Source organism: Equus przewalskii, chromosome 15 (genome assembly GCF_037783145.1).
Source record: "Equus przewalskii isolate Varuska chromosome 15, EquPr2, whole genome shotgun sequence".
NCBI classification, from domain to species: Eukaryota; Metazoa; Chordata; class Mammalia; order Perissodactyla; family Equidae; genus Equus; species Equus przewalskii.
The window spans coordinates 42659212-42673706 of NC_091845.1; the positions used below are offsets into that span (position 1 = coordinate 42659212).

The 14495-nt window shown below is 45.1% G+C and overlaps 1 protein-coding gene across 4 annotated transcripts in view; it reads right to left on the bottom strand.

Annotated features, from left to right (window-relative positions):
* The window catches only part of LARS2 (leucyl-tRNA synthetase 2, mitochondrial), a 166330-nt gene that overhangs the window by 80239 nt on the left and 71596 nt on the right, over nt 1-14495 (bottom strand). For all 4 annotated transcript variants that reach the window (XM_070577158.1, XM_008538140.2, XM_008538142.2 and 1 more), the window contains exon 7: nt 7756-7899. In XM_070577158.1, the coding sequence (XP_070433259.1) occupies nt 7756-7899 (144 nt within the window). The remainder of the gene's footprint in view (nt 1-7755; nt 7900-14495) is intronic.

Genomic DNA, 14495 nt, shown 5'->3' on the forward strand with positions numbered 1-14495 from the left:
TTTGCCTCCTTAATGCAGTGGCAGCCACTGGATCAGTCTCACTGTTCTCCAGGCAGCTGGGCTCAGAAGGCCCTGGAGTAAGGACAGGGCGCTGGAGCAGAGAAGAATGACGCAAAGCCTGACACTGCTCCAGCTCTGAGGCCAACGAGACAATTCCAACTAGAAAACCTCTAATTACCGTACTTTCCATTACCTGGCCATTTGTGCCCTCTCCCTGGACCTATTCCATTTCCTAACTTGCTAATGCCCTGCCTTCCTGCAACATACACCTGCCAACTGTCTGCCGTCTGCAAGTGGTTCTTGGAAATGCTTGGTTGCTTGAGAACTAGTGCTCAAGGGCAGGTGGAAAGGACACAGGCCTGGGACTGAGCAGACCCAAGCTGGGTGCTGGCTTTCCTGGGCTTGGGGGCCTCAGTTATAAGATGAGGAATGGGCTGGGTCAGTCATTTTCAAGGAGACCTCAGCTGGCAATCAGCCCCCTGAGGAGCAGGAGGAGGGCAGGGTGTGGGCTGCTTAAAATAAAGCAACACCTTACCCTTTTATTTTAATTCGTTTTTAGACATCATATTGATTTTGTAATTTCAAGCAGCAGTAAAGGCAAGCATGAGGGGTTTTTTTGTTTGCTTCTATGTTTTTCAGATCAGGGCAGAGATTTAAAAGCACGAGAAACTCTCTCAGGCAAATGTGGGGGAAGCTGTGCAATGCTCTCTCAAGTTCCTTTCAGCTTTGAAATTCAAATGACCCCCTAAGCTAAAGAGGTTCATGGTGATACTCATAGCCCTCCCCAGCCCACCCAGGGCCTCCCCTACAAGGGGCTAAGAAATCTCCTTCCTCCCAGGGAGCCCAGGCTCACGCCTCGAGAAGGAAGGAGGCCTTCACACTCCAAAAGGGCCAGGGTTTAAGGGCAAGACACAATATTCAGTTCTGTCTTCATTCTTTCCCAATCAAATTGACAATTTATTTTCTTTTCAATATAGCATAAGAAGTATATTATTAATTTATTCCTCCCATTTTCCCTTTGCAGTCAGTCCTCTTTTCTTGAAAATAAAAACAAAAGACAAAGGAAACCTTCCTGTTTGCAATGCCTGTGTGCCGACCTGGAGACCGTGCGTTCCCTTCACAAGTTCTCTTTCATCCTCCCGCTCGGGAGTGGGTGTGCAGGCACAGCTGTCTTCAGTCCCTGACGGGAGGGATGGCAGGGTGGGAAAGAACTCAGGGGTGAGGGAAACAAGGTGGTTATAGAGAACTGACCTAATAGCCACATACAGATGCGGTTAGGCATTGATGGGGGACATCCCGGAGGCAGGCAGGAAGACACCGCATTTAGGGAAAGGAAATCTAACTGCCTGTATCATCTAGAAACACCATGGGTTCCCAAATCCAGAGCTGGGACCCAGCCCTGCACCAACTCTGGTGAACTTTTCCAGGCAGAAGTCCCCTCTATGGCCTGCTCAGAGCCAGCCAGCTGCCTCCTCCCGGCAGTGTTGCCTTCACCCCCAGCTGGCAATGAAGCGCCTGCTCCCTCGGCTGTGGCAGTGGTGGGGACACAAGTCTCCTGGTCCACTCCAGGCAGCCTCTGGCTGGCCTGGGAAGTGCCGGGGAAATGTCAGCCTCACGTCGCCTACTTTCCTTCTGCTACTGCCCCCTCCCACCTCCAGAAAGGCCTCCTTGTAACAACTCCCACCTCTGCCCCTTGGCACCAGCGGATGGTTAATCACCCTGAGGAGGGCTGAGAGGATAGGACAGAAGGCGGAGAACTGAGATCAATTCACAGCTTAGGAGAGAAAAGATTCTGTAGAGGCCGGGAACATAGAGAACAGAAAGAAGTAAGAGATATTACGTAAGAAGGAGGAGAATTTAACAATTAATTAGCTTGTGAGACAAGGAGTCAAACCAGATCCCAGGGACGGGAGCAGTCCCTTGTTTCCAAAAGAAGAGACGGGGGGTGTGGGGGAGAGTTCCAGAAGGAATATGGCTCGCTTGGTTCCTCTGAGGGTGTGTCTGGCATTGCTCTCAATCCCAGGGTCCAGAGCCTGTATGGAGTCTGCCACTCCTACCACTCAGAAGCTAATAACATATTTTTAAAAGGGGAGAAGGACAAGGCCACCCTCAGCCCTGACTAACCACAGCGGGGCATGGTGGGGACAAATGCAATGACAGCTTTAAAGCCACAGGGCTTTTCAGAGAAAACCCTCACAGTAGGCAAACCCAAGCACTCTCATCATTAAATCTGGTCCTGGTCTGTCCTCACAGCTTTTTATCCCAACAGCCCTGCAGAGAAGCTGACAGCTCGTTAAACGTCTCTCACTTGCTCCTCTTGGTTCTCAGAAGCTTTGCCTCCTCAGGCAACATCTAATTTGGGTGGGTGTGCACAGCCACCACGTGAAGGCCCAGGATGCAAACACAGGAGGAGGCACTGGGGCGAAGGGTCTTTCTTGGGGGCCAGCAGCAGGATGGGGCCAAGCCGTCAAACCTCACCCACCAATCCCTTTGCAAAGCTTCCTGCACCGCGCAGGGCTGACTTGGTTGTTGTTCCGGAGAGGCATTTCCTGGTACTACCTGTGAGCCAGCCTCTGTTCTGGGGCGGAGAGAGGATCTGAGGGTAGGAGCAAAAAGGCAGGCAACAGGCCCAATTTCTAGGAGACACCAACATGCTTTCACAAGCAACTCAAGGCCTCAGGATTGAGATGAGGGTGCCCAAGAGTGCATATTCCACAATGCAGGGACTCTTAAGCACCCAGGGGCACCTGCTGGGGACTGGATCCTTGCACCACTGCTCCTCTGTGGCTGTCTTTCTGCTCCAGCCTCCTCTTCCACCTCCCCAAAGAGCTCTTGTCATAAACCTCCCTTCCTGTCCCTGACCTCGCCTCTCCAACCCCATATTTTCACTCTTTGCAGGCTCAAACAAGACCAGTGTGTTCTGGTGAAGGCACCTCTACTTTACCCGTAAGCTCAGAGGTGAAATCAGGGGAGGAGATGCACAACGAGGCAGGGCAATGGGGGGCTTGTTACCGCCCATGCCTCTGGCTTGCATAAGGGCTCACTGTTGCCCCGCTGCTTCTCATCAGCAGAAATTCTACTTGGAAATACTTACGAAGCGTGAAGTTTCCTGCATGACATTCTGCGCTTCCTATCTTTCATCACCTCCTCAGTGATACCTCCTGGGACCATGGGGCAGACCTGGGCCTCCTCCCCTTCACCTCCCCTGCACTCTCCTGCAGCATGACTGCAATCCCACTGGGCTGTGACCACTCATGTCTGCCACTGTCTCCTGCACTAGCCTCCAAGCTCCTTAATAGCAGGGCCCTCAGCTTTTCTCATCTGTATTCTTAGCACCTAGCCCACAGTCTGGCCAGGCACTCAATAACATCTGGGGAAAGAATGAGTGAATTCAGACTACCTGAGAAGCAGTACAGACTACTGGTTAAGAGCTCAAGCACTCGAATTTGAATCTTAGTGCTGCTACTTATTACCAGTGTGAGCCTCAGTTTCTTCTTCAGTAAAATGGGAATAACAAGAGTACCCACCCTCAAAGGATAAGGTGAGAGTTAAATAAGATGGGGTAAGTAGAGGCCCGAGCACTGATCAGATCAGGGGCAAGCAGGCAGGAAACGGAAGGTGAACACAGACTTTGCTCACAGTCCAGCAGTTGCCGGGTAACTCCTGAGAACTTAGAAAATACAACCACCACTTTGGCCTAGGGGTTGACTGAGCACCATCTTAACGCCAAAGAAGAGCAGGGACAGAGTGCCCCTGTGGCTGAGGGCTGCGACGAGGCAGCCGCAGAAATCGAAACCACAAATCTATTAGAAAAGTTCAAACGGGAAGCTGTCTCTCTGTCTCTCCTTCCAGTTGTCACCTGCCGTCAGGAACTGCGGCGTTCCTTCCATCAGACGCTGAATCCCTTTTGCGTTCTGTCCGTACGTCCCCAGTGCAGCCCCTCCCCTTGCCCTCACCTCGCCGTGCTGCCCACAAGATACTCCCACACGGCTCTGCCAAGAGTGATTCATGTTCCTCAGATCCTCCTACTGCAGGTTTTCTTTTTCACAGAACAAGGGGCTGAAACCACTTTTAATGTTTCACAAAGCAAACAATCCTAGGAACTGGGTGAGGAGCGAGGGGAGAAAAAACAAATACGTCACAAACAGCCTTGATAAAGGACTTTCATTTTTCAGGCCTCCCTGTGATTTTCACATCAGGCATCGTCTCTATAATTTGGAAGTTAAGTGAATGAAAGCAGGGCTCCTCCTCAGGCATGCTCCGGAGCAGACCACCAGCTGTCCCTCCCAAAGGCAGCCCTCAGAGCTGCAAAGCCAGACGCAAACACAAAGCTCTAAGGATAACTGTGGCACAGCTCACTGGCCATCCCAGCACCCATTCCCCACCCCCTTCCCCCAACCACCTTGACTATGGAAGGTGAAAAGCTCAAATTTGCTTTCCTAGCCTCCCTTGAAGCCAGAGGTGGCCACATGGCACAACTGGGGCTAACAGAACAGCAGTGGAATTTTGCTTGGGGTTTCTGGGAAAGTTCTTGCTTTTCCAGACAAAAGGAACAGTCACTAGCACTATTCCTTCTGCTTCTTTCTGTATGAACGGAAGGATGATATCTGGAGCTGTACCAGCCATGCAGCAACCATGAGGTGACAAGCAGGAAGGAAAGGCCAAGAGAACCACTGAGATGCCAACTCAGAGCCCTATCCCAGTTCAGTCCCAGCAACTGGGACTTCTTATGTGGGAAAAGTAACCTCCCATTTGTTTAAGCCATCATAACTTGGGTTTTCACTTACTTGCAGCTGAAAGCATTAATAATTGATTCAATTTCTCATCCTTATCAATATAGCAGGACCTCTACACTAATTCAAGACTATTTCTATCATACCAGACTTTAAAGTAGATGTCCTATCTCACTTGATCTTTGAAGTTCTGGACCCATTTATCCAAGCACCTATAATTTTACATCTCTACTCAAATGTCTCACGGCCACTGCAAACTCAAAAGGGTCAGGCTATGTCTCTTCCAGGACTCCCTATCCCAGTAGGTAGCTGAACTATTCATTTACTGTCCAAATCAAGGTCTTTCTTTATGACACCATCTCATACATCTCCTCATTCGATATATTACCAAATTCTACAGACTTCACCATCTGAATATTTTTCTAACCTACCCATTCCTCTCCACTACTCCCACTTAAGTCTAAGTTATGCATGCCTGGACTATTGCAATAGTCTCTGCATCCACACTTGCCCTTCCCACAGCAAATTTATAAAAACACAAATCTGACCATGTCATTCCTTGCCTTAGAATCCTTTAACGGTTTCCCATGGCCCCCAAGATAAAGCCCAAATTCCCTAAGACCTAAAAGGCCTTGCCTGATCTGGCCCCCAACCACCTCTCTAGCCCTATCTTGAGTCTCTCCCTTGGGCTCTCTCAGTTTCATTCATTAAGACCATCTTTTCCTTTAAGTCCCAGGCCATTTATATAATAGATGCCTCTGGCTTATCTCCTAATTCCAACATTTGGATCATCTCAGGATATATTTTTATTGGGCTGCCTTTTTTTTTTTTTCTTGATTATGGGTCACAATTTCCAGCTTCTTTGCAAGTCTAGTAATTTTTTATCATATGCTGGACATTACAGATGAACTCAACCTTGTAGGGAGTCTGGATTATGATGTCCCCCTTTAAAGGCATTAAGTTTTGTTATGAAAGTTCCTTTTGAAACTGTCAGGCTTGCTTTTATTTCTTATTAAGGTGAATCTATTTTGATTTTCTGCTCAGTCCTAGGGTGTCATCCATATTTCTAATATATGGCCTTTTGGGGGTTTCAACCACCTACCTTTGGCTGGAACATAACTCCAAGGTCTCCTAGCACGGGGCAGCACCCTGGTATCTCTGTTCTGCTCTCAGTCCCATAGCAATCATTTTCTATTAGGCCTTATGGAGTCTTGATCTGTGCATGGGCAGTCCTCAGCCAAGGACCTGCCGTGAACATAGATTTCTGCCTCTCTCTACCATTCCTGTGATACTCCCTCTTCTGATTTTCAGGGCAAACCAAACGCTGACCTCCAAAGATAGCTTTTTCAATAAATCTGCACAGGAGTTCAGCAAGAACCAGGCAAGTCACCATGGTAACTAACCATTTCTGCTGAACAGTTGAAAATTCACAGCTGACAATTTAAAGAATAATGCCCCTCAGTTAGGTTATTACATTTCCAACTAGAGGCAGAGGTCAAAACAAAATAGCTAATTAGGTGGCCTTTCCAATAATGCCTATTACAGAGTCATCTGACAGGTCCCTGACAGGTGACCTGGTATCCCTCCCGGTAATACAGTGGACCCCAACTGTCAGCAGATAGGGGCTCCTACTGCCTGGGGTGTTATAGAAAGCAACATCCTCAGCTTTGTTCTTCTCACTCAGTCTCTCAACATTATTATGTGCTTAAAAGGAGCAAGGCACTGTGTTAACAAGTTCTAATGAGCAGTTTTCCAAATCCATATGCTATTCTCTGCTACATTCTGAATAAATAATAATGGGAAAACAGCCTCATTTGTCTTCTGAGTGAGAAAACTGGAGGTCATATATCCATATGGCACTGGTATTGTGAGTTGTGTACTGCAGTTCTAATTCAGCAAATGTAATTGTAGTGATGGGAAGTTATTTATAACTTTGTGCTCTCTTTGCATATAAGAAGTGCATTATTGGATCTGACCCACAGTCATTTCAGTCCAGTCCCCTACCTCTCACAGAGCGACCAAGGGGCTACTAGGAAAGGGTACAACTATCATTCTCATGGAGACTATCACAGGAAAAAACTACCAAGGAACAACGTCAGTAGCCCTTCATGATGCCTCTACTTTTTCAGATCCTTTTTCTGTCCATTCTTATGCTAAAGAATACAGAGATGATCAAATTACCATGTGAAGTGTCCCTGATTTGTTCTAATCACTCCTCTCTGGAGTTTCAGGGAGAGATCCCTCAATTCCATATCCTGAAACTTGGCAAGCTCAAAGAATATGTTGCACAGAGTTTTTCTGGCATACCCAGAATGGGTTATTTTGCTCAGTCTGCTGGTGATTTAATAAGCAAGCCCTTTCTTTCAAGGGTTGGCTTTGCCTTGAATCCTGGAACACTTAAAGAGCCAGAAGGCACCTTAAGGACCACTTGGTCCCACCCTCTCCTTTTACTGATGAGGAAACTCAGGCCCAGGGACTGGCACCAGTTTACACTGTTAATTAGGGACACAATAAGAGTTAAAATCCAGAGCTTTGGTTCCTGGCTTAGCTCATTTTCACTCTGGCCTTCCCTCACGGAGAACTGCCACCTCTTCATTCTTTTTAGATGGGCTTCTCTGGACTCTCTGAAACGTCATTCTATCTTTCTGGAGGTCTTATAAGAACCATAGAGATGAAGATACTTTTTTTCCCTAGCTTTATTACTGATATAATTGCAGATAAAAATGAATGTTTTTTGGCCTCTACAGCAGTACAATGATGGAGTGCATTGGTCAGCAAACAACGGCTTACAATGACCTCCAGGTGCCATTCTTGACTTACAACTGAGAGACGCAAAACCAGCACCCTCTAAGTGAGTGAGCTGAGGCTCATATGCTTCCTGTCTGCACGCCCATGGAACCAAGAGCCCTTCCTAGGGGCAGTCCCAACAGTGAGGCCCTCCAATACTCGGAAGACCTCAGTGCCTCAGTGTTGCCTGCCAACAAGTATGGCATTAGTGGGGAGCCACCTGGCTGACACTCACCTTTGCATAAGCAGTTGTCTTAATAAACCATTGTCTGAGGTACTTCTGTTCCACCTTTGCTCCAGAACGCCAAGAACAGCCATGTTCATCCACCTGCTCATTGGCAAGCACTGTCTGATCCACTGGGTCCCAGTTAACCAAGGCCTGTTATAATTCAGGAAACAAAATGATGCAATCTGGTGAGTACACTTGATAGGATCACTTTAAGTTTCCTTACACGTGAGAGGGTCTGCAAATACAATATCTCTGCTCTGAGACTGGAGGGCATTTCCTGGGACTACTGCTTGGCAAAGAAACCACTATAAAGCTGTAAAAAGAGAACATGTCAGCTGCCTCTGTGCTTTCATCTTATCAGAACAGGCTTGGAAAGGAAGCCTTTAAGCACACATCTAACTCAAGTTTGGTGTCTTCTTGTATGAAGGGATGAACTTGCAGGATTGGAAATTTTAGTCAACAGAGGAAAAGAAGAAAAAATAGTACCTAGAATTTGGCAGAACTGGGTTATCTTAGGGGAAACAAATATATTTATTTTAATATAAAGAGCTAACATTTAATCACCATGTGCTAGATATTACACTAAGTGCCTTACTAAGGTTGGCTCTTATAATCTCCATGACAACCTTTTGAGGCAACAACATTATCCCCATATTGCAGAGAAGGAAACTGAGGAACAGAGAGATTAAATAACTTGCCTAAGGTCACAGAGTCAGTAAGTGACAGAGACAGGATAGGAACTCAGGTCTCTAGGAAGCGTAAACAATTTTTTGCAATTTTTTAATACTTCTGTTTATATTAAGGTGTAACATACACAGAGTAATGTGGATAGATCTCAGTGAGTTTCTACCATCACTCACGCCAGGATGTAGAGCATTCCCAGCATGCCAGGAAATTCTGTTGTGCCTTCTTCCCGTCAACATCTGTCCCCAGTATTCTGAGACCTATCTCCGTGGATCTGTTTGAATGATAGAAACTGTAGTCTTAACCATTATAAAGTTTCTCTCTCCTTGGAGTTCTATTCACTTCCGTCTTCATGTAAAATAAATACCTTTGCCATCTGCATTCACTCCTTTATGACATTTAGGTACCACTTAGTACAAAGAAGGTAATGAGCACAGAGAGATGTGTCCGGGCACTAAACAATCCTGACTTAATACACATTAGTTTTTAAAATTTTAATAATCAATTCTAATAAGAGATTGTGATGAATATTGTCCATGTGTCCCTCCAAATCCTTTTTTCCACCCTGTTTTGTGCCCCCGGAAGCTGACCTCTGTGCCTGCACTAACTTGGACCCTTGCCCTCTGGCTGGGTTCAACCAATGAGAGGCACTTTGGCTTTCTGCCGGCTGGGCTTTGGCTGGCAGTGGCCACATGCCTCTACCGAAGGCCAGCGCCCCCAGTGGGCAGGCCTCTCCTAGTGCTACGGCTACTGCTCTCCCAGTTCTAGTGACTGCTCCCCGACATTGCCCCTTCAGCCTGGGGTGGCAAAGGCTGCCTTCTGTTGTCAGCGCCAGGTGCTTAACCATCCCTTGTAGGTTCCCCTAAACTCTGTGCCTAATCCCTTTATTACATCTTCTTCAATGACTCCTTTTGGGTGTGCCCTCTATTTCTTCTTGGGATCCTGAATGATCTAGAGACATCTAAAACTGACATAAAAAGTAAGAGTGGAGGAGAGGCTAACCCATCTGTGGGTTGTGATGTTACAACTAAAAAGTCGTACATCCACTGAAAAATGAACGCCTGTGAAGCCTGAAGTCAGAGTGGGAAAGACATGCATTCAATGATTCCACCCCCCCCCCCCCCGCCATTCTAGAGGCCCCAAATGCTTTGAATCCATAAATATATAGAAACCAAATATATAGCACAGAAGTATCTTAGAGCTAAAAACTTTAGGTTAATAAACCAAGGCTGATTTACTTATCTATTATCATTGCCCATATTAGTGGCTGGGGAGGGGTACCACTTAAAATAAAAAGCAAAAAGGAAGGGCGAAGTATTTTTTTTTTTTTTTTTTTTTTTTTTTTTTTTTTTTATTAATGTTATGATAGATTACAACCTTGTGAGATTTCAGTTGTACATTTTTGTTAGTCATGTTGTGGGTACACCACTTCCCCCTCCGTACCCTCCCCCCACCCCCCCTTTTCCCTGGTAACCACCGATCAGATCTCCTTATCAATATGCTAATTTCCACCTATGAGTGGAGTCATATAGAGTTCGTCTTTCTCTGACTGACTTATTTCGCTTAACATAATAAAAGGAAGGGCGAAGTATTGTGTAGTAACATGGATAGCTCATACAAGAGGCAGCGCGCCCCCCCCCCAAGACCCATGCACAACTAAAACTGTATAAAATATAAAAGAAAGGGAGGAAAAAAGCCCTCTCTGCCCCCACCTCTGCCTCCTGCCCACTGCGAAGCTCAGAGGGTATGGCAGAGGGTACTGCAGGTTGCAAAAACAAACAGGACTCTATTTCCTTATCAACATTTCCGACGGTCTGGCATCTCTCAGGCTCTAGGTTACAAAACGCAATGAGGGAGATGTGCTCCTAAGAGGTTTACATGTTACAGTAAAACTCTGGTGTCGAAGGAAAGACAAATAAAAGCAAAACACAAAAGCAATTTTTTCCCCAAAGAAAGTCTTGGGGAAAGAGGAAAAACACCAAAGGAGACAGCATCTCAAATCAAAGATGCATCAGCTGTGAGAGCCCATTCTCGTTTCTTCCCGGGACCACAATCCACCTCAACCACAGAGTCGCAGGGTTCAGGCTCAGCCTTCCCACAGGTGGCTAACCCAGGGGTGGGCAAAATGGGGACCAGGGGGTACAGTACATGCAGCCTCTTGAAGCCCTGGAGTTGCATTCTAAATCCCTTTTCTTGGGTCTCATGTCTTAGATATAGCTCATCTCTATCATATAGTTCCCTTCGAAGCCAGGGTCTTCTATCCAGCATTCCCAGATTTTCACATTTTGAACATTTACTTTGACGGATGCCCTGATTTTTAAGCAAGCATAATCTTGCTACATAGAATATGTTTCTGGCACTTCACTGGCTATAGCTGTTTCCCTGGCTGATATTTATGTTCTCTATCACCTACTGAAGCCAACATCGTGCTCCTTTATAGTTAACTAGCCTTATTTGTAAAATAAAGCCTTTATCTGTGTTTTGAAGTCAACCTTAAATTAATATTGAAATCATTAAAATACCTGCAAACACACTGAACTCTAGTAGATTTTGCCCACTGCTTCTCTCACAAAAGTTATCTGGCAACATCACAGAAGGAGCCATTTCAAATAAGAGATTTCCCCAGTTGATCAAGGGTGAACACTAGGATTAATATTTTTGTGTTTGAGTGATTTGTGGGAAACCTTTAGAAAGCACACCATAACACAATTATGAGCCCGAATCAGCCATACTCACAAGGGTCAGTTTTGCACAGTGACGGTGGGTGCTCCATCAATTTTGCCTCCCTACCCCCTTCTTGGTCATTGGGTCCCTGGAGGTGTGGGTGACTATGGGTTGCTTTGGGGATTCTCAGGGCAACAGCATCCTGAATTCACGTTTATTAGCTCTCCTCTCTGTGACAGAGCAGCTGTGGTATCCACTGTCCCAGTGTGCCTCCTGTTCCAAACCTCATTCTTTCTCATCTCCTCCTCCTCTTCCCGTGGATCCTCCTTCTCCTTGCCTCCTTGGGCCTCACCTCTACACGGGGTGCCAGTCCCTTCCAGATCACAGGCTCTATTAGCATGCTTTTGTCTCTTGACCAATGCACCACTCCTCAGTCCCCAGGCCCCTGGCTATTCTCCATCATTCTCCTTGCTTCTTTCTCCACAAGTTCTGCTTTTATACCACCAAAGACCTTTTCTGAGTACACTGTCAGGAGGGTTCCAGAAGGCTGGTAAAGTATATGTTTTGGGGTATTGATTTTCTCAAGGTCTACTAGCTTTTTTCTTGACAAAACAGTGCTTAATTAAGGAACACCACATAGGTCTTATTAAAAGATCTAACTCTCAAAATCAATCTTGCTCTATTCCATCCAGAATGGGCCTGAATTTGGACTGAGTCAGGGAGGGGAAAGTGTTCCCAAGGCTACTGTTTATTTGTTACTGCCACCACCTTCCAAAGCCATGACGGGGCAGAGTGGGAGAGGCTGCCTGTTGGTGCACAGTGTTCCCTTCAGCATGCAACCTGAAGACAAGGCCACACTGCAAACCTAGCTTAGGTGTATGAATTAATTAGCACCATCACCAACTGCCACTGAAATCATGGAGACAGCCAAAGACAAACTCACAGACTGGGTGGCTCTCCATAGTTCTCTAGGATGTCCAAGCATAATACAGCAACATTCTTCTAACAACTACATCCATGGAATAATGTTTTGTTTTTTTTTAACTAGAGGGGTGAAATGAACATTTTGATGGACAGTGCTTGTTAAAACAAAAGACTTAAACACTTTAGTTATGTTTAGTAATGCTGCTAAAAATACTTTCCCTAAATGTTCATTTATACAGCTTGTAGCAGAACTGAATTTAAGGGTCAAGGCTATCTTTTTTTAATTAAAAAATAAAAAGTTATAACAATGCTGTGAGAGGAAAAGTACTAATAATCTAAGTGATTTTTGGTTAAACATGCTTTACAAAGAATGTTATGTGTAGTCTTTCTAAAGTCAATGAACTGTCTAAAGTTAATTTCAAAAATTTATATTTTGAAATAAACCCTAGAAATAGAATGCTAACTGACATCAATATGTTTTATGTTTTAAAGCCAATTTGAAAACAGCTACTCAATAAAAGGAGATGCACCTGGAAAAAAATGCCTTGGATTAAGGCTAACTCTGATCTTCAAACAATGTACCAAGTGCCCATTTTTATACTCTGTTTACAATTTTTCTTAAGATCATGATATTTTAATGGTGACTTAAAAAAATTAGTAGACTAAAAATATTTTAAGTCAGCAACTAACAAAAAAACCCCTATCTTTTAAAATAAAAATCCATAAAATAATCTAAATTATTCTTTCTTAATACTGGTCCACGTACGGGCTGCCTTAGAATTAGCTAAGAAGCTACAGGATTTTTTTACTCTATTTTTCCAATCTAAATACCATAATGACTCGAGGTAACTCTGCAGGCATACTCAGTGAGCATTTATTGAGCACCTGCTCTGTGCCAGGCCCCATTCTAAGCATTCACCTGGTTAATCTTCATAACAAACCCATGAAGTAGGGAGAAGAGGATTGTGGTAGGCAGAACAATCATATCCCAAAGATGTCCACGTCCTATGTCACTTGGAACCTGGATGCCCCTATCACCCAGAACCAGTGAATATGTTACCTACATGGCAAAAGGGTCTTGAAGCTATGATTAAGTGAAGACTTTTGAGATGGGGAGATTAACCTGGATTATCCAGGTGGGCCCAATGTAATGCCAAAGGTTCTTATATGAGAAAGGGGGAGGCAGAAGAGTCAAAGAAGGAGATGTGATGATGGAAGCGCAGGTCAGAGAGATTTCAAGATGCTATGCTCTGGCTTTGAAGATGGAGGTGGGTCAAAAGTCAAGGAATACGGGCAGCCCCAGAAGCTAGAAAAGACAAGGAAACAGATTGTCCTCAAGAGCCTCCAGAAGGAAAGCAGCTGTGCCAACATTTTGATTTTACCCCAGTGAGACTCATTTCAAGGACTTCTGCCCTCCAGAACTATAAGACAATAAATTTCTGTTAAGTGACCAAGTTGGTGACAATTTGTTACAGCAGCAGCAACAGTAAACTAATACAGGTTGTTCCCATGAAAGAAAAGTCAGAGGGGAAACTGGCCTATACCCCCCAGGGGCATGCATGCTGCGGGGAAGGAGTGCTGCACTGATGTGGAAACAAACAACTGAGGAGGGACATCTGGAGTCAGCAGGATGGCTGTGCTTGTGCAATGGGACCCTCCCCTGGAATCCCTTCCATCTTTAGATAAGTCACTCAGCTCCTAAGATGCTACGTATGACCAACTTGGGATCCAATGCAAAAGTGATGAGGTTAAGTCTCCTATTTGGATTTAATGTGCTGGAGAATTGAGGCAGCGTGAACAAACCCCAAGTGTAGAGACAGAAAAGCAAGTGTCCTATAGAGGACTATTACAGTAAATATTCAATACACTCAAAAATTCAACTTAAATATATAATACATATATACAAAAGAAAGAGTGTCCTATAAAGGACTATTACACAGCACACATAAGGGTTCCATGTGAGAAACGTCTACACGATGACATTAACGTGTCCCATCATTTCATACCCCATGCACATCAAACAATAAGCAGTAACCAAGCAGCCGAGGTAACAGTGGATAATCCAACACAACTGCTCACACTCTCCAAAGAACTCTTTCCTCTTTCCTGTGGTTCACCTGCAGGGGAGGGGGCTACAGACTTTGTACAGTGGTTCTCAAAGTGTGGTCCATAATCCTCTGGGGTCCCTGAGGCCCTTGCAAGGCCAAAATTATTTTCATGACAATGGGTGAAAAACCCATTCAAAGTGCAAGATAGAGCAACACACTTTAACGTAACAGAGTACAAAAAGTTCACTGACGTTGCAGATTCAACACCGCACCTGCCTTTAAGAAACCACCGCTTGTTGAACTTTGGTACACTATCAAAGAAGAATATTTATAATTATCTGAAATGGTAATTAAAACGCTTCTCCACTTTTAGCAGGTTCTGTTCATTAGTTCTTCTGGTATTTACCAGTATAACTTCAGGTAATA